Source organism: Diorhabda carinulata, chromosome 7, assembly GCF_026250575.1.
Source record: "Diorhabda carinulata isolate Delta chromosome 7, icDioCari1.1, whole genome shotgun sequence".
NCBI lineage: Eukaryota > Metazoa > Arthropoda > Insecta > Coleoptera > Chrysomelidae > Diorhabda > Diorhabda carinulata.
Window position 1 is genome coordinate 21,621,602 of NC_079466.1, and position 19,930 is coordinate 21,641,531.

Genomic DNA, 19,930 nt, shown 5'->3' on the forward strand with positions numbered 1-19,930 from the left:
CGACCAAAACGTGTGGAATTTGCCGTAGACATGTTACAACGTATTGATCATGATGAGGATTTCTTGAAAAAGGTGTGTTTCAGTGATGAGGCCACGTTCCATGTGTCTGGTACAATAAACCGCAACAACGTACGAATTTGGGGTTCTGAAACCCCACATGCAGTAGTCGAGCTTCAACGAGACAGCCCAAAGGTTAAAGTGTGGTGTGGTGTCTTCTTCATAGAGACCACAGTTATTGGCTGCTTGTGCCTAGATATGCTTCAAAACTTTGTTCTTTCTTCAGTTGGAAGAATTACAGCCGATTGTTTACTTCCAACAGGATGGTGCACCACCACACTAGTTGACAGCAGTTCGGGAACACCTCAACGAAACTTTTCCCAACCGATGGAATGGACGGAATGGCCCAATTCCATGGCCACTAAGGACATAACGCCCATCGTCTTCTTCTTGTGGGGTTATTTAAAGGATATTGTTTACCGGACACCGGTTAATGACATGAAACGCCGCATTACACAAGCTTTTAGTACAATCACAGGCGATATGTTACAGCGTACCTGGTTTGAAATTGATTACAGACTGGAAGTGCTTGTGGCCACCAATGGTGCGCATGCTGGAGTGTACTAAAAAAACTTTATTAGTTGCAGTAATACATGCAAAAGACAGAATGTTATGAATTTTTCAAGTTGTAAAGATAATTTTGGAACAATCATTGTCAAAGATATGATAGACGGATTTATGGTTAGGTTAGGTTCTCATTACCTGCGGAACATATATATTTAGATTCAAACAGTCTTCGTCTCCGAATGTTAACTGTACACAAGAATTTCCTGTTTCTGTCACGTTTTTGATACCATTCCAAGATTTAACTGGAACTGGAGCCTTCAAAAAATAGTTTATTCATATTAGTACCTATAAACGAAAATACATCGTACGCCTATTGTAACTTAACACCAAATTAACTCTTTTCGTTGTAAAATTAAGTGATAATGTATTTAATTAATTTAATCAGCTTCCAACGAACTAAAACAAAAATTACGCAGCCTTACCTTATATGTGCAGATGTATTGGTAGATTTCTTATCTAAGACCTTTTTTCAGAGACAGGTAACGTTTTGACCTGTTGCGGTTTTTTTCAAAATATTACTCGACATTTATGGAGACTCATGATGCCCCTATCAGCTGTTTTTATGGAGCCGGTAACGGGTTGTCCCCCGCTGCAGATTCTATTTCGTGTAGTGTTCGACGGGCCCTACTGCGAGTTGCAGTTTTAAGGCTTTTTAAGCCAACTCGTTGTTCGTAGAACCAGGGGCTCTTTGTTTCTTATCTGGCTTTACCTGAACCTTTGGATTGGAAGCCCTAGATGGAAAAGCGTTGGTTGTCGAGATAACTTCAAGATTCGGAGCCGTTAAACCCTAAACCCTCTCGGTAGCCTTGGCTTTTTTCTCCGCATCACTGATGTTGTGGCATTTGAACCACGCCTTGTCCGAAGCTTCGCCATCGGTTAAAACCAATGCTTTGGGGGTAGTAGTACTGTTTGGTTAGATCCCTCGAGTGAAGAGGGTTCTGATCTTGAAGGTTCTTGGAAATTCGTCAGATTTACCGCAGGCATTTGATTAGGGCTCGGGCTTGTCAAGTAATATTTTGATAATGAGCGCAACAGGTAGAAACGTCAAATAATACTGGTATTATTGTGAAAAAAGCGTCGGGCGATGTGCGAGAAATATGGAACTAAGCGCCCCACGCTTTTTTTACAATAACACTATTTTTTTTTCATTTATTATTGTTTAAACTTATTTTAAAAATTATTCTCAAATATTTAATTTGATGTACTTTAAAATCGTATTTCTAGTTTTCCAAACTATATTTAATTTCCGCTTTTTTGTTTGATTTATTATCAAAAATGAAAGTTCTAGTCATTCGGATTGTAAATCTTGTAAATCTCCAACAGATGGCAGCCAGTTTTAAAATTTGTTTCGATGTAAAGAGAAAATTTGCCGAAAAAAAACAATTTTTTCTACAGCGGGAAAACCCACGACCGGCGAATCCCGTGGTAGACGTCTTAGCCCTCTCGGCTAACGAACGCAATTAATGTGGTGGGATATACTAACAGTAATAAGCCACAAAGAAAAGTTACAGACAAACAAGCTCGCAAATAAACTCAAATACAGATGAAATTTCTTTGAATTGGTTTAGACACAATATTGTACAATAGATTTGAATGAATATTGCATATAATGCGTTTTTTAGCCAGTTTCGCTAGGATATTTTTACTTCATACTGTATTCATTATTCCAAGATTTAACTTGAAAAATAATTTACTGACCCTAAATCTCAAATCTCCTACTGGTGGTTCTCCATAGGGAATTCCTGAAAATGAAATGTAAGGTTTTCCCAAATCCACAGTTCTTGTCTCTTTTCCAAGAATCCATCCACTTGTTGTTTTAACCAATGTTTTTGGAGTTCGTATCGACTGAAAACATAAAATTTATTATTATTTTGTTTTTAAATTCGATGCCTTGAATAAAATTATTGAGTTTGCATAAAATTAAATATATATATAGTACTAAATGGAATAAAATAATATAGTCCGATTATATTACTTGTCTCTCTCCATCCACTGTCCTTTTTTTAGTTTTTTCTTCACATAATTTCGCAAAAGTTCGAGTACCCCAATCACCAGTTTGAACTAACAAGTTTTGCCACTTTTTGGACATCTGTTTTTGAGGTTAAATCCATTAACTGACTCTTATCTGCTTGTAAATTCCTCATACCACTTGTACTAGGGTGGATCAAATGGATATTAGATTGGTCTGTTACAAAACCTAGAGAACAACCGGGACCGCGTAACCTCGCATTTTAGTACTTTTAGCCATGAGCGGGAAGGATGTATCAGTGTCTGTTATGTATCAGTTTTTTGGTCAAAGAAAATGTTAAATCCCCAAAAATTTATCGAAAATGACCGCGAAGTCGTGGCAAATTTGCCATATGCGCGTAACCCCAAAGTTTTACCGATGAGATCGTCAGCGCCGTGGAGAACTCATTTTGGGATATCGACTGTATTGTACGCGATATGGCTGAAGAATAGATACTTCGCATCAGCGTAGACAGGATAAAGAAATAACTCACGCCGCAAAATTCTAGCTAGATGGATACCGGTATATCCCTTTTTCCAATCCGCTGGGCCTGCGCGTATTCTGGTTGGGACTTCTACTCACAACTTTATGCCTTGGTTGGCTTCTCGCTACGATGAAGACGGCGGTACGATTCGATACCATCTCTTTTATTGCTGTAAGTGCTTTTCTTTATCTAGCGGTGCGAAAGGTGGAGTCGGTGGAGAATATTACCTCGTAAATAGTAATTTCGGGGGCGAACTATATATTTTACATTGAAACCGAGGTATTTTTCTCGTTATACTCATCGCATAGAGCTCGGCTTACGATGAAAACTTTGGACGATTTGGGTTGGGAACTGGAACACCCTCCTTATAGTCCCGATTTGTTGCCTTGCGACTATTATTTATTTGGACCATTTAGACCTTTTCAGAGGTGAAAAGCTGAAATATTTTTACGAAAAATGCATCGCAAAGCTTCAAGAGAGGTGGAAAAAGTATATAGAGTGTGACGGAGACTATATAAAATACTTCATAATAAAAATTTTTATAACAAAATTCCGGTTTATATTTGAACCACCCTCGTAAACTTCAAAGTTACTACCTTTTAACCATATTGTAACGTTTTCACTGCTCACAGTCACTGCTTGCGTTACTTTTGTTGTAAACATTATACGATATAAACCTACCAAATTCTTTTTGTAAATATTTTTGACATATAATCTTTGAGTAGAAATATTTCATACCTCTTTTGTAGTTTTGTATGTACTTGTTGGTGACATACTGGGTCCTGGAATTTAAGTTATTTAGCACAGTTTATTTAGTCCTTTTGTTGAACTAGTTTTATATAAACAAATTGAATGTTTGGTTTATTTTCTTTTGAGGTTAAGTCTTGGTCTAAAGGAGGCAAGCATAATTCGAAATTTGCCAGACGAGGTATAACTGGTTGCAGAATTATGTTACTTGTAAGAGCAAAGTTGCTTCCCGTTAGAAGGTTGGAGCAACATCTAATTAACTGTTCACGAATTGAGTTATTCGTGCAGGTCTGTTCAGTCCGTTGAAAAGTTGATTTGATGAGTGAATTTGTTGCTGGTGTTTTTGAAATTGAGTTATTGTTTCACTGGCTGGATTGTCGTCATGACGTGTGACCCGATTTTGCTCAAGCAGTCTGCTGCTAACTTCATTAATATTTTCCTTTTGACTGTCAACCGATGTGGAACTTCTCATTATGGATTTGATTATAAATTTTTAAATTTGGCTCCAAATTGTATATTTGCGGAAGTCGTGAGAATTTGACGATTGGAGAGGTAGTTAGTTCCTTTTGGTCAGCGACCGTGGTAGCGTTAAGATCAATTTCTTCACAGATTTTTGAAAAGCGGGATTTAGCCGGCCTAAACGAGCCTTTCGCCGATTTCAAAAATTCTGGAATATTAATTTGTTAATTGACATCCAAGAAGTAGATATAAGTTCCTTTCGTTAAAAAGGAAGGGACCTAGTTTTGGACATAGGACCTTTATTCTCTCTATTCTCCTGACGAGTAGGGAGTCTCATGTGTTGTTAAAGGTTAGATCAACTCTTATTAGTTTTTTTGTAAAATTTATTTCATTATTTCCTGTAAACCAAAACTCATGAGTTTTGCGGGTAACTTTTTTTAACCTGTTTTTATTTTTATAATTTCAAATATAAATCATTGTATTTTATTTTTAACAAGTAGCTTTATTCCTAAAGATAACTCAACTTATTTCTATACTTTTCTCAGTTTAGATTAAAAAACTGAGTGGCGCCCCATTTGAAACTTGAAAGCATACAAAATTTCTGTACATATTAAACACATCAAAATCTTGCAATGAACCCTGACAACACAAATTAACGTGATGAGCTTAGTCGGGGGCCAAAATGTGACCTTTTAGGTTACAATATACAGATTTTAACATTTTGTGAGCTTTTTTATGACGTTTCAACTTTAAACAAAAGAATGTTGAAATGTCGTTCAAGATTAATTTATAGTATTATTTGATCACACCTCGTATAGTAAGAAGTCATTTTGAAAAATGTAATAAATCAGTGGTTATTGGTGATAATCTGGAACAAACCCTCTGACACTTTTCATAATCTTAAGCAATAATAAAAATTGTCGGACTCCTGCACTCCCAACGAATATAAACAGCCAAAGTTGAAATAATTGTAACAAATATTTTTGTGGTTACGTAATTTAATATTTTGAATAAAACGTAAAAAGAAAAAAATGTTTTTATTGTATTTTTGTTAAAATATACAAATTATACATACCTTTAAAGTAACTTCTTGATGCAGACAATTAAAAACTACGATACTAACAATGATTATTACATATGAAACCATTATGTGTTCGATTAAATCGAAAATCCTTTTGTATACATTTGTATCATTTCAGGATAGTTATCTAGAGAGTATAATGATTAACTTACCTAAACATAATGAACTTATTTACAAATATTAAAAATAATACGTAGGTATACGTTGGATGATAATGATAATTCAAGGCAAGTAAAAGGAGCATCAAAACAACCAACAGTGGTTTCAATAGTTGTAAAAATTTACCCCCGACTTCTCATTTATTGTTCGTTTGTGGTATTTAGATATTATAAATTGAAATTTGTAAACAATGATAGTTTTTCTAAAATAAAAATACTCTTATTTTATATTACTTATTGAGTTTTATAAACTAAATGACGCAGTGGAATAGTTAGGCACACCGCGAGCGACCATGTATGTAAAGTTGACTAAATTATCATTTCTCTACGAGCTTTCAAAAAGTTCTCGTTCCATAGCTGACCTAGCCTTTTCCAATATCGCTAGAATCGAAGCTTTTCTTTCCATGTGAAGAATTTTGAAATGGTATATCCAATTTTAATCCGAAGTTTTATATATTTAGCAAATGTTTCAATAACTTCATCAACAAAATTTATTTTCAGTAGTAATAACCAGGGCAGGATTAAGCTAGGGGCTTGGGGTGGCTATAGCCCCGGTCCTCGGGTTCAAAAGAGCCCCTTCATTTGGATAACATTCTGTATTTTTTGATGTGTTGATACCACAAATAAAACGTATTGATATAATTTTTATACAAAAAAAAATGATTCCATCTAACTTTTGTAACTTGTACACTCTAACTGTTGATCGTATCTTATATAATTTGCCCCAAAGGAAACAAATAAGCAATCAAATACGAAAATTGAATTAATTTTTAAACGTGTAATTCATAATTAATTCATTGGAAACGCCTCTCACTTTATTACTCTTGTTTTTCCGGCTTTCCGAAGTCCTTAAAGGGGCCTCGTCATTATTTTATCACCGGGCCGTATAAATCTCAATCCGGCCCTGGTAAAAACCCAAGCACATTCATAATTGTTCGAAAAGATTTTATAACAGATTTCGAGAGCTTGTTGCTTGAAAACAGTGCCTTTTATCAATTTTGGAGGATTATTCAGATAGAAAAATTTTTGCTAATTATACAAAAAAATACAAAGCAACAATTTATTCAAAGGTATGTTTGATTATAAAATCTCATTAATGTAAACTGATCAGTATTTCATTGACATTTTGAAATATTTCAAACGTCAAAATCGAACAAAAATAATATTATGTATCCATTATAAAGTAAAGACAGTTCATGGGATCTGTTTTCAGTGTAATGTTGTACTGATTGGTTGTCTTCAATCAGATGACTTCAAATTAATTCATTTTATTGGATTTCTACTTCCATAAAACAAATGACGAAAAGACATTTTCTTTACGCTACTGCGGTAAAAGTAAGGTTAAAGGTACATTTTTAATCCAGTTCGCGAGGAAAGTGGAAACACAACAACATGCTCGGCATGCGAAAAACAATTTTTAATGCACTTCAAGGCTAAAAACCGTGCTGTTGACACGGTCCACAGTGGTCGCAAGCTTCAACCTTTTGTATTTCGTGCCGTGACATATTTCACATTTTGATTTCAAATAATCTAAAGTAGTATTCCTGGAGAAGGAATTCATCGTTTATTTTTGTATCCATATCAAATCAAAAAACGGCCCAATTAAACTTAACCTAAAAAAACAAAGAACTGGTGCGATGGCGCATGTGCACCAAATTCGTTGGTAAAATGAATCTGACATATAAAAATATGAAGTATGAAGTTAATTTGAAGTATCCTTTGGCTAAACTTTAGATTATGGACCGTCGAATTCGATATTTATATTTTTATGGCAAATAGTCCTTGAGATAAGGAGTTTGTATAGGAAATTTCAAATTGCCGAGATAAATAGTTTTTGAAAAATTAATTTTCGAAAAAGTGTGTTTAGTAGCTTTATGTAAAACGGAACGTACCTCTCTCGTTTTAGACGCCATTATGTATTGTGTCATGCACTGGTGCCATTAATCATTTAGGATTCGGATAATGTTTGAATTAATGAATACGATTACGATGCCGTACTTCTTCAAATCAGTTTCATATTTTCATTTTTATTTTCCAAATTTGACTAACTGGCCTTTTTTAAAACACTGCTTAGCCCGAAATTTTTATAGAGGGTTGGTAACACTGTAGCGTGGCATTTTCAGTCATTGTTTGTTCTCCAGAAAGTTAGGTTAGGTTATTTCTATTATTTTGTATTTTATTTAAAACCTGAACCAACTATAAAGTTAACAATCTATAAGTACGATATTTTAAATTATTTAAAGAAAGGTTTCCGTTACGGAGGGGACACGCAGCTCTTCAGGGAGGCAATCATCGCAGCTCCTACCGGGGGCGCGTAGAACTGCTTAATACATTTGCAATTTGTACTGGTAAGTACTGATTTACACTCTACATAACCTCAAAGTTTATCTTCTAATTAAAAAAAATTGGGTTGTAACATGAAATTATTAATTTCCCATGGAATTTATGTGATGTTATTATGTCTTGTTTCATCATAACGGGTACAAGATTATAGAGGAATTTTTGGTCAAATCTACGGTTGCCAAAGAACTGAAATTATCGTTACGAAGTACCAGTTTATTATCCGAGGTATAACAAATAATAAAAGACTAATGTATTTACAATAAATAGTTTAGTAAAAAAACTTTACATTTACATATTTATAATTAACATATGCGTAAACTTATGAAAAAAGCGGGAGTTCTATACCATTTGAAATAAATAAAAATGCCTCAACAGAACTTGCAAGATGGAGTATGATTTTATACCAAAGAGAATATATATGATTATATGGTTACTTCACTTATAATTGGTACATCGATGGTATTAGTGATTGTTGTGAACGCACCTCGTATATATGTATATTTCTTTCTTGTTATTAATCTGTTCGCCGCATATACTGAATTTTGTTACCGTGGCAACAAGCTGTATTGTGGTTTCTATTTTCAGACCTTTTTTTTGCTTGTCTAGACGGTTAACGCTGGGCGGCAAGATAAATAGAAAAAGAAATGTAACACTTGCTTTTTGGCCTTGGTAGTGTGCGTCTGATTATTATTGCGCTACTATGTTATAATATATTTATATATTATGTATTTTGGTTGATGTCAATTAGCAAGAGTGTATAAATGTTTTAGTTTCAATGTACAATTTAGTTAAACAGTAAATACAGTCCACTACTTAGTGGTTTATAGTTTAATGATGTAGTAAAGGTGAATAAGAAGAAAGTTTAGTGTTTTATTTGCCGTTACAAATGAACTAAAAAATAACGTAATCAGGAATCTCCTGTACAGTGATATTTCTTTAAACTTCATCAATTGGAGTGGAACATTGGGAACTACTTTCAATAACGGTTTCTTTTAACCAAAATTGATATGCAGCGTAAGTTGTAAACCATATGAAACATATGAATGCTGAAAATATATATAAATATTATTAATTTGTGTTTCTAAATGTTCTTGATTTTAGGTTTCTTCTTATTTTTTAATAATATTTAAAAGATAGATAAAAATGGACGTTTCGAGTTTCATGTCTTTATCAAAATATTTTGATAAAGACTTGAAGAAAATTTTCAAACAGAAGAGACCTAAAATGGAAAACATTTAGAAACATAAACATATCAAAAGGTCTAAGAAATATTATTATAGTTTATTTCTTAATGTGTGGCAACACACTAGCCTCATCAAATATTCAAATAGAAAATTATCTCTTACAGAGTGATCCTAAGAATTTTACAAGTAAATACTAAAATTCTAATGCAAAACAAGTAGATTCCTGTATTGGTTATCTGTACAACCCTGTTTCAGCTCAAAATACAATATGGTAATAAAACTGAACAATGCCAGCTAAACGATACGATTACGATATTAGTCCATTTTGCTTATTTAATTAGATTCGGTCAACATTACAATAATCTTTGACGATTAACCAGTTTCTAATATCAGCTTTTCTCCAAGAAGTAGATGGAAGGTTTTCTGTTAATCGCGAATGATAAGTGGCTTTGTCCATAACGAAAATACTCTTCAAAAACATCTACAATCATTTCTTCATGATAGTCTTTGGTTGATGTTGACTGAAACTCCTGTAAACCACCTTCAACGAACCCTTGATTGCATCCAATACGCGTTATTATTAGTCGGCGACCTTTACCGATAGGAGTTTTCGGTCCAGTAGATGAACCTTCTATGAAAGCTTGACGACTGGTTTGAATACTTTTGTCCTGCCATATTTTTTTTACTGAATGTCCTTCATTGAGCCAAGTCTCATCTAGATAATAAATTTGCCTTCCCTCCTGTCTGTATTCTTAGAATTATGTCAAGGGTTGGGATCTCTTTTTTAAAAGATAATTCATGTACTTTTCACCTTATTGCATATGTTCATCAAGGTCAAGTGTTTTTCTTCCAGTTGACTTTTTAGGTGGAGAAATATTTCCATTTTTTTCTCTTTTAGAAGCCTGTAAACACTAACTTCTGTCATATTGGAACATGTCGAAACTATATTTCTAACAGTAGCAGCCGGTATTTGATGTACAACGGCGGAACGTAAGCGACTCTAAGCAAAACAAATTTGGGCGAGACCAAGTTTCACCGTATATACCTGCAAAACTTCTAGGTAGTCATTAGAATAATTCCTAGTAGGACCCTATTGTAATGTTTTTTGGAAATGTTATTATCGACATTTCGAAAATCAGAAAGTAATTATCTGGAGAATGAATTGATAAATGGTTTGTTAATATGTCTACCAAGAATTGAGCAGCGCCAAATTCTCAAGGTAATTAATGAAATATCAGAATAGTTGAGTTACAAGATTATTTCAAAAATAATTTATTGTTTTAACTGCACGTACTCTACAAATGTATGAAGGGCAGTTACTTGTTTTAACTAACCGAATTTAGATTTATATTACTTTTATATATCAGATCGGGTATAAAATTAAATAGTAAATAAATTCTTTAGATGAACGGTGCTGTCAGACAATAAGAAACAGACTTTAATTAGTTTTCTATATTTCTGATACACAAAAAGCAATTGACTTTTAAATCGGTTTTATGCAGGCAAAAAATTCTCATTCAACCCCTCATTTCTGAGAAATTATGAAATTAGAACTTATATTTGAGTATATTTCCTAAATTATACATTCGAACAGGGGTGCGGCATATACCCATTGGTTAACAATCCATAACATTTACAGGGACAACCTGTACATTATCCTGACAATCTTTAAATCGATTTTTTAACAGAAAGATACTCTTTGTTTAACTCGATAAAATTTATGGTTTAGGAGATATGTAGATTTGCCATAAAGAGACATTCTGAAGAAAACTATCATAAATTATAAATTTACAGTTACAGGACATACGTTATCATCCATTAAAGATTCATCATCTTCGAATGTATAATTTAGAAAATATACTTAAATATAAGTTCTGATTTCGTAATTTTAAATGCCTACACTCCCGAATTTTTTGCTTCAAATTTTCTGTATCTGACGAATTGCGGTATCATTTGATGATGCAATATTTGCTCAATTTTTAAAAAAATTAGTAAAATAATATGAATGTACTTACCAAAAACGACAAATATAATCAAATATGTGTAATTATGGCTTGTGTGACTTTCTATATGCATTGTAGCCGCAAAAAGACTTATGAATATCAATAAAGCATAGAGGAATGCATATTTTTGGTCCTTCTACAAACAAATGTCTTGATTTACTTATTACAGATTTAAAAATGTACCAAGTAGCTAGTCAAGAAGAAACTTTACTTGTTAATATATTATTGCCACATCAATCTTAGATATAGATAAGACTGATGTGATCTATACTATCACAAATATATTACACCAGTTAATCATATATTAAATTAAATCTCTACTATGTATGTATGGATTTGGAATCCGACCAAAGGATCTATTTTATCCCCCTTCCTTGCTACGATACTGGAAAACCCTCTGATTACAGCTGATCCATCAATCCCACTCCTTTTAAAAAGTCAAGAATGTGGGATGGCTTTAATTACTAGAGATCTTCGTCTTCTATTTCATACGCACCCAGGTATAGTGCTCTGGGGTTCCTTAGTGCTTCACACTTCGAGAAAATGTGGATAGAGATTTCGTCCTCTGTGCAACAAAATCTTCAGGCCGCGTATATCTGTTAGGTCTAGCGTCTTCGGGTGTTTGTTGAGGCGACAGTGCCCAAATAGAACTCCTGTTAGTATTTGTAGATTACTCTTACTTAGGTTGACACATTCAGCAGATCTACTCTGGTTATAGTTTTCCAGAAGAGTCTTTGCCTGTCTCAGTCCCTGTAGGTTGTCCCAATAATTCCAATATTTTCCAATGCTTTTTCCATTGTTCTGTAGCTGATACCACAGTAGGGTTCGAATCCCATGAAGGGTTTGTATGCCTTCGTTAGAATCTAGACTAGAATATTCCTTAACCATATAAAACGAGTGCGACGGTACGACGTGAATCAGTTGAGTCGAGTAATCGAAGCGATACGGTTGGAGAAGGATTATAATTGTACAGGGAAGTAGTGATTGTGAAGATTGTGCATTTGTTTGTGTCATGCGCGTGCGATATCCATAATTGTTGTATCGAGTTCTATAATTGTTATAATTTTGGCATAATGCCACTAAAAAGTTGATAGAAGGTGCAGAGTTTTTCAGTCTAATTGGGAAATTGCATATTTTTTCATAGAATGGAAAGGTAAAATACTGAATACTGAATTCGACTGAAAAAAAGAATCGACACATAGTCAACGAATATACACAATTTTATAAATAAAACTAATAAAGAATTTGCGTATCGACTTAAAAATTGTTTATTTTACGTACCTTTAGAACTGCAATTAAAAGTAAAACACTAAGTATTAGATTGCATGCTGCAAATAGCATTGATAGTTTGAAGAATCCGATTTGAACTTCTTCGTCATCAGAGTGTTTAATTTTGAAACTACATATTATTACACCGGTTACTCCGAAAATCTAAAATTCAAATAAAGATTTCAACGATAATTTTTCCAATGAGGTGAAATTAACGATATATGAAACGTATTAAATGATATAAAATAAAGAAGAACCACTAGCAAAATTAACAATGAAAACAAGTTAACGAAACATAAGACACTTAAGTGTGTACAAACGAAACATATAATAGAATACCCAGGGGCTAATGAAACTGATCTAAAATCCAAATGATTAAAAAATTGGGTTATATAAGAGAAATATTATTACATAATAGTCAGAGTTTGAGCCAAACAGTACAAATAAAAAAAATAAAGTATAATAAGCTCACAAACGTAGATAAGGAACCCATAATTAAGAATTGAGCAGAGTTGTACTGTTAGAAATTTAAACTATCTTTTAACACCTTTCCCCAGCCCCCAAATCTCACAATCATTAAATATAATTAGTTACGACTAATGTAATGACACAAATCTAACAATAATCATCTATTTACACGTACAAATAATCATCAATTTCTATTGGATACATTCGTGATATTTCTTCAATACATGCTTCAATTCTATTTGAGAGTGAATAATGTCTTTTAAATGGAAATTCCCAAAAATACTGACGATAATAATATCTAGTTCTTCCATAACGAGGTATGTTATCACGAATATATCGCCAAAGTCGCTCAATATTTTGAGTATGAGCGTTGGTTGCAGGATCTACAAAATTATACAAGTGGTTCACAGTTAGGTGCATCCAGCGTTCTCTTGAAAGACCTCTACACCCTCGCCAACAGTAGGAAAAAATTGTGGTGCCAGATCTATTCGTAACAATCTGAATTAGGGATGAGTATTGGTGGACAAAACATCAATGTTTACCATCGATGTTTTTTCGTTTAGTGAACATCGATGGTTGATAATCATCGGAAGAAAATCATCGATGTTTTGAATCATATTTTCATGAAAATATGAAAGAAACGTTGTGAATTAACTGATTTTTCTGTTTGGACATTAACTGATTTTGCGTAATAACTGATAGGTAAAAATCAATTACAGCAGTTCTTATTGTTTTTCGGATCGGAACTACATACAGAGGTGCGACCATTTTGAACAATCTTCGAAATCTCTTAAGCTTGATATAGGGTCTGCATCCACACAGATCATGTAAACATGATCACAAGATCATGTTTGTGTGACATTATTTTATTAAAGGTTTCATCTATTTTACACTGTTGGATGTTTGATTTTGAGGAAGTCTGGACTAGCTGGGGATCATCAACATCATCACTACTATCAATATTACTGATACGCACTTTAACAGCAGACGTTGACGCTGAAAACGACCTTTTCAAATATTTGGTTTTTGCTATAGAGTCCACAGATTGTAGAGGCTTACCGGAACTAGAAGCTTTACCTGGTCTAATATTAGTATGTTTACGACACCTTGCCGACTTCTTATCGAAATGAAGCCATATTTCACTTTTACGACCCATTTTGTTTAATATTTGAAATTTAAAAGTGTAAACGACACAGATTTCACACAAACGACATCCGTAACTGTAACAGACTAACGGAAAAAACGATAGGAATGAATATGAATAATAACAATACCTGAACCTCACTCAAAACGTACACCCGTGTTTTACAACCTTCTTTATTCATGGTAGGGGATTCAAATAATGAAATAATTGGATAATTTGAAATTTATTAAGTGAAGTAGCTTTTCAACAACTAGGAATTATTGAAATTACCAAAACATCGATGTTTATTTAAAACCATCGATAACTGCAAAATATCGATTGAAAAACCATCGATGTTTTGATAACATCGAATCATCGATACCCATCCCTAGTCTGAATAAAGCACTCCTTAGTCACCGGATCTATTCCTCCAAACACCCACGTTCTTTTTTACCAAAATGCGCTTCATCCATCTGCTTCTTGACGTTTGGTTTACCCAAAACGAACACAAAAAATTGTATAAACAATATGAACTCCAATCAACTGCGGTAGCCGATGAAACATTGAAATCTTCCATCAATTCGGCCTGATTTGGTGGTCGGTGATACAAAACATACGGCGATTATTCTGCACGCGTGTTTAATGTCAATATGCATTCCATGGAACTAAGTTCCCGTTAAGTCGCGTCCCCACTGGACAAACATTGTTTGCCAAACATTTGTCGAAAATTTCAACAAACTTTTTTGTTTGACAAACAACGTTCGTCGGTGTTTTTGGTGTGGACGCTAATACCAACACACAGAATGTTCCCGTCCTAGATCGAACATTGTTTGTCAGTGACAGTATTTTGAAGTGGCTTTCCGGCGTAATTTTTGGATATAAACATTATTATTTGTATTTTTTTATTGAAAATATTCAGTGGAAAAGCGTGGTTTTTCCGCAAAATGAGTAAAGAGTTTTGGAGCCGGAAGAATTTGACAAGGTTAATTAACGTTTACGAAGGTAAACCTTTATCGTGGGACCCTAATGATTTCGGTGTAAATAATGTCGCCGAGATTAAAAGAAAGATTCTAGTGCAATATAAGCGAGAGAAAAAGTTGCTAGCAACAAATTGTAAGTCCGGGATGGGGGCCATAGAAAAAAAGAAGCTTTTGTTTGTGATTAACTTATTTTAATTTTTTGGCTGACAAATCAACACCCCGGGAAACGTTTTCCAGTGTAGTATCAGTCCGTGTCAGCTTCAGAAGAAGCTGACATGATAATGAAAGAGGGCTATGAGGGAATGGACAAAGAGAGAGGTGAACAATCTGTTTATGGCGAAAACGTAGCTATTAGATTAAGGAAAATAAAAAATCCAAAGAGACTTTGTGTTTTAAAAAACAAGATCGGTAATTTATTATTTTAATATGAAATGGAGAAATATGAGAAACGCTTGGCAATCAAATTGAAAATGAGGAAGAGGACGACATAAGCGAATATAATGACTAGTTCAGAGATTCGCCGTTGACACAGTTTAGTTCGCTATGTGGTTTCAAAATTGACTAACCTTTACGGTTCATATCAAATTTTGAATTGGGTGTGTAAATTATTATTCATCATTTCGGAAATCATCACCACTATATTCATAACGCCGTAAAAACAATTGTCTCTCACCATCGACGAGAACGAGGTTTCATCCATTAAAATATAAGCTGCTGCAATGCAGGCCAGACGGCGGCGGCGGTTCAAATCACCCATTCTTCGACAAAACCTAACTGACTAATGTTTCATTCCGAAGCGCAATTGTTTGGTGAAAATGTTTGTTAAAACTGCACTTCAATTAACGTGTTTGACAAACTTGTTTCCCCATTGTTTGTTCAATGGAGACGCACCTTTAGCGCAAACTCTGCGTCACCCGTTGCTTTCGATGTATTTTCTATAGATACAACGGAAAGATAAAGATTCGCGATTTATAGAAAGCAATGAACTACGCACTGAAGATATTTCACCTTTTAGCACTTTTTGTTCAATTAAAAAATCGATTAATTTTTCACGATCATCAGCGAGCTACAAAAATTGATATTGTGTGATCATAGTCGCTTCAATATTTCAACAGATGGAATATTTATCCTTTTTCTAAATTTTTGACTAAGCAAATCATACAAGCACACAATAACAAACAAATGTAAACAAAGAAATCGATGAAAAGACTTAAAGAAAAGTCGAAACGTCAAAATGAATCTTTCTTTTCAAAATTATGAAAAAAACTTATTTTAAAACAGAAGAGACTTTAAATCAAGAACATTTAGATGCATTTATATATCAAAAGGTCTAAGAAAATAAAGAATTTTTCTACACAACATACAGGGCCGGATTAAGCTAGGGGCTTGGGGGGCCTATAGCCCCGGGCCCCAGGTCCAAGAGGGCCCCATCATTTGGAAATCATTCAGTATTTTTTGATGTGTTGATACCACAAATCTAAAGTATTGATACTATTTTGTGAATTTTTCCGGGTATTCGAATTCCTCAAGGGGGCCCCGTCATTATTTTAGCCCAGGGCCTTATAAATCTTAATCCGGCCCTGACAACATACTAAAATTTCAAGGAAATCGGGCGAATGCAACCTAAAGTAAATAATTACCTTTTTATTTGTTGTTACGTTGAAATGATAAATAATAACGATTTTCTTTATTTTATATACAAAGTAGTCGTACTTACAAAATTAAAAAACATCACTACGAACCAAAATAATTTGATTCGTTTATTTTTCTCCATATTGCCAACAATTATTACTAAATTAATTGTTAAAAGTTATACAAATCACCGCATGTTTCACACAAAACGCGTACACTTTTCATCAATTTGTACGATGCGCAGCGAAGCCAATTCCAGACGAGACGAAAAGTCGCTGGACATCCTGGCGCCTCTCGATGACTTACTTGTATCACATCCCTGTTGTTCTGGATGCTGCGATTTTCAAATTTCTCTACATACGAGGGTTGTACAGTTGAAATAAAACAATTTCTGAGTACTTAAGCTGTTTTGATTGTGGAAAATGTGTATTGTGCAACAAGTGAGAAAAGTACTTTTCCCACATGTTGCACACTATACGTTTTCTACAACCGCACAAATTAAGAAAGATTAAAAGTAACGGAACTCTTTGTTTATTTTTATGATTAGTAAAACCAAAATAATACTAAAGTAGCCTCTTAACTGTTAAATAATATTATTTAAACTTGTAGTTGATTGTGATATTTTTAAAATTTTGTATAGTTGAACCCGGAACGTTATTTTCTTTTTATTAAATTTTCTGTTGTGTTAATTTTAGATGTTGAGGGTTAATCGTTCATATACGGTGTATTTTCTGTCTCCATTTCTGTAAAGGGTTCTAATAATGTTTTAATAGAGTTGAGGATTTTATTAGCAACTTTAATTTTATTTTTAATAGACTCTTCGACGTATCTTCCTGCCACGGTACTAGATTGCCATTCTCCATGGCACTTTAAGGTTAATATGTATTTACTAAAATCGTTGCCGAAGATTGTCTGAAGCAGTGACCGGTGTATAGATGTATATTTAAAGTTAAACAATAGCCAACAAAGTTTTCGTCGATTTTTGTTTCCGTATAAATGTATTTGATGTGGGCAAAGTGTAGTGAGAAATAATATTTCGAACATTGTGAGCAATATGGGGTTTTGAAATTAAGTTAGCTAAGAGAAATTCGTCACTTTTCATTGCAGTTACTTAGATCGAGACTGTTTAGACGTAGATATTCTTTGTTCTAAATTTAAATGAACCGCGAAAATAGATTAGTTCTACTTCCTACCATCGACAGCATTGGTATCGAAAATCCGCCATGTTGCTTCCACTGAATAACAACCAAACGTCTCTGTATTTTCGCGAAATTCCGGGACTTACGCGCATGCGTAGCAGACATATAATTTTTCTTAGACGGTTGACTGTGCATTTGACGCCGACGTAGTGCGGTACAAGGTTACTAGAATAATAGGGTTGTGACAATAACAAGATGCGCAGTAGACAAGTGACGTCACAGGTTCTTCACAGCTGTGAGAACGGCAACAACGCTAGCATCTGTCTAAATAAATTCGTTAGTTAGAAATATATTCGTTTGTATAGCCAGATCAGCAAGAGATAACACACATCCTCATAACTCGAACATAATGTTAGTGAGGTTCTGTTTGACATAAAAATATAAACATAATGACGTAGATGGTGTTCTAGCAGCTGATCGTTTGTTTACAAAAACATGCGCATGTCACAGACCTTCTATTATTCTAGAAACCTTGGTGCGGTACTGGTTTTCGGGGCCTTAGTAAAGACATAATTAGCTTTTCAATTTTTATGATTCAATAATATAAATTATAACTATATAACTTACTATTTTTTATAGATTTAGATAAAAACATCAAACAACATGAAATCCTTCTTAATGCTTTATTAATATAAATGCCATTTTGAAATAAAAAAATTTTGTAAACTAAATATATTTAAAAAAAGCAATTTAGCTCCAGAACAATTTTTAATGAATGCTACAAGGTGTCCAAAAAGAGTATCGGGTATTTGTTTTCGCGCCACAGAGCGGAGAGGGGTTCGTGGCGTCCGCCATTTTGTGGAGTTTTAGTCACGATGGAACAGTACTCGGGGACGCATCGCGCATTTTGCGTACGAGCGTATTATCGTAACGGTGATTCAATAGTGACTGCTCAACGTCTGTATCGTGGTGAATATCGTACACGCCACGCCACGCCAAGTGACGATAGCATTAGGAAATGGATCAGGATACGTGAAGGATACGGACTATGCTAATCGACTGAATTTTGCGAACGAAATGATGCAGCGATTTAACAATTTTCATCTGAATGGTCATGTTAATAAGCAGAATTGTCGGTACTGGTCAGTCGAGAATTCGAGACGAAATTCTCTTCACTCCTAGTCCTTCCAACATGCCAGAGTATAAAATTTCCCACACGGGGAATATGAACCTATAAACATAGGAAAATGATGGGGTGGGGGCAAATCATGGCGGCGACTTTGCCCGCCCACTTTTTAATTTTTGGTAACATGCTAATAGGAAAAATATTAATTCAGTAGTTTCAGATCACTGTCGCACAAATGGAGTGATTTTTTTCCTTCTGGAAAATCCATCTACAAATAACCGAAATTTGATTGTAAACTTGGGCAGATTGATGATAATTGCAACAATTGTCATCTGGGATTTCTGATAATAGTGGAAGAGTCGCGGGAAATTTCGAACAAACGACGCTTGACTACACGCATTGTTTGATTCCTGACTACAGTTTCTCGTCGAAACGTATCAAGAGCTAATATGTGCTTTTGTAGGTTTACACACGAAGCGAAATAAATGCGACATGTCTTAACAACATCTATTATCAATAGTTTTATCATTTTCTATGTTAATCTCAAACTGAATGATTTTAATAGCCATGAGATTTATTTTACCCGGTAAATTTTTCTTTAATATTTGTAATATTTTTTATTTTTTGAAGTTGATGTGCGATTTTCGATAATCCCCCCCTTGGTTTATAGGAGATTTGGCGAGATTCAACCCCTTCGACCCCATTCTGAGCTCACGTGATTAATATATGCCCCCTTAGAAATTAGATTAAAACATATACATGAGATATGTTGGATTTTCTTCATCGCGACACATAGTTTGGGAACCACTGCTATATTGGATTCTAGATTCTAGATTCTACAAGTGGTATTGTGGTAACTTTTGTCCATGATATTGGAGAGGTAATTAAATTTGAAAAGTTCCCCCTTAAAGTTTTCGTAACATTATCAATATGTTTGTCCAATTTTAAGTTTTCCCTTTTATTTTACTTATTATATCGTGTTTTTTGACTTTTATCATGGTACAAGATGACGGTATCGTCAGTAAAACTCAATATTTGGCCAGATTTGTCTGTTGTTATTTATATATACTATGAAAAACAAAGGTCCTAAAACAGTTCCTCC

The 19,930-nt window shown here is 34.1% G+C and overlaps 2 protein-coding genes and 1 long non-coding RNA gene across 6 annotated transcripts in view; 1 reads left to right on the plus strand and 2 right to left on the minus strand.

The window, feature by feature from the left end:
* LOC130896886 (carboxylesterase 1D-like) overlaps positions 1-5,566 on the minus strand; it is an 18,578-nt gene extending 13,012 nt beyond the window's left edge. The window contains exons 1-3 of one of the 3 annotated variants that reach the window (XM_057805250.1): positions 5,398-5,566; positions 2,323-2,469; positions 760-879 (exon numbers count right to left, since the gene is read on the minus strand). In XM_057805250.1, coding sequence (XP_057661233.1) covers positions 760-879; positions 2,323-2,469; positions 5,398-5,469 — 339 coding nt within the window. In that variant the 5' untranslated portion in view covers positions 5,470-5,566. Of the gene's footprint in view, positions 1-759; positions 880-2,322; positions 2,470-3,854; positions 4,008-5,397 lie in introns of those variants that run through there. The other 2 variants (XM_057805253.1, XM_057805252.1) reach the window with 2 other exon arrangements.
* Positions 1-12,355, plus strand: part of LOC130896894 (uncharacterized) — a 13,080-nt gene extending 725 nt beyond the window's left edge. Inside the window, exons 2-4 of the long non-coding RNA XR_009059626.1 lie at positions 7,805-7,909; positions 8,490-8,918; positions 9,987-12,355. This is a non-coding gene — a long non-coding RNA (uncharacterized LOC130896894). The remainder of the gene's footprint in view (positions 1-7,804; positions 7,910-8,489; positions 8,919-9,986) is intronic.
* LOC130896891 (uncharacterized) lies at positions 8,739-16,750 on the minus strand. 2 transcript variants are annotated; one of them, XM_057805260.1, is made up of 4 exons: positions 16,649-16,750; positions 12,373-12,522; positions 11,104-11,227; positions 8,739-8,950 (listed from the first exon to the last, which is right to left on the minus strand). In XM_057805260.1, exons 1-4 carry the CDS (start codon positions 16,703-16,705, stop codon positions 8,841-8,843), a joined length of 441 nt encoding a protein of 146 aa, XP_057661243.1. In that variant the 5' UTR covers positions 16,706-16,750; the 3' UTR covers positions 8,739-8,840. The 2 variants fall into 2 exon arrangements, with proteins under 2 accessions (XP_057661243.1, XP_057661242.1); XM_057805259.1 differs by lacking the exon at positions 8,739-8,950 and having other exon boundaries at positions 10,985-11,227.
* Positions 16,751-19,930: the final 3,180 nt, after the last annotated feature.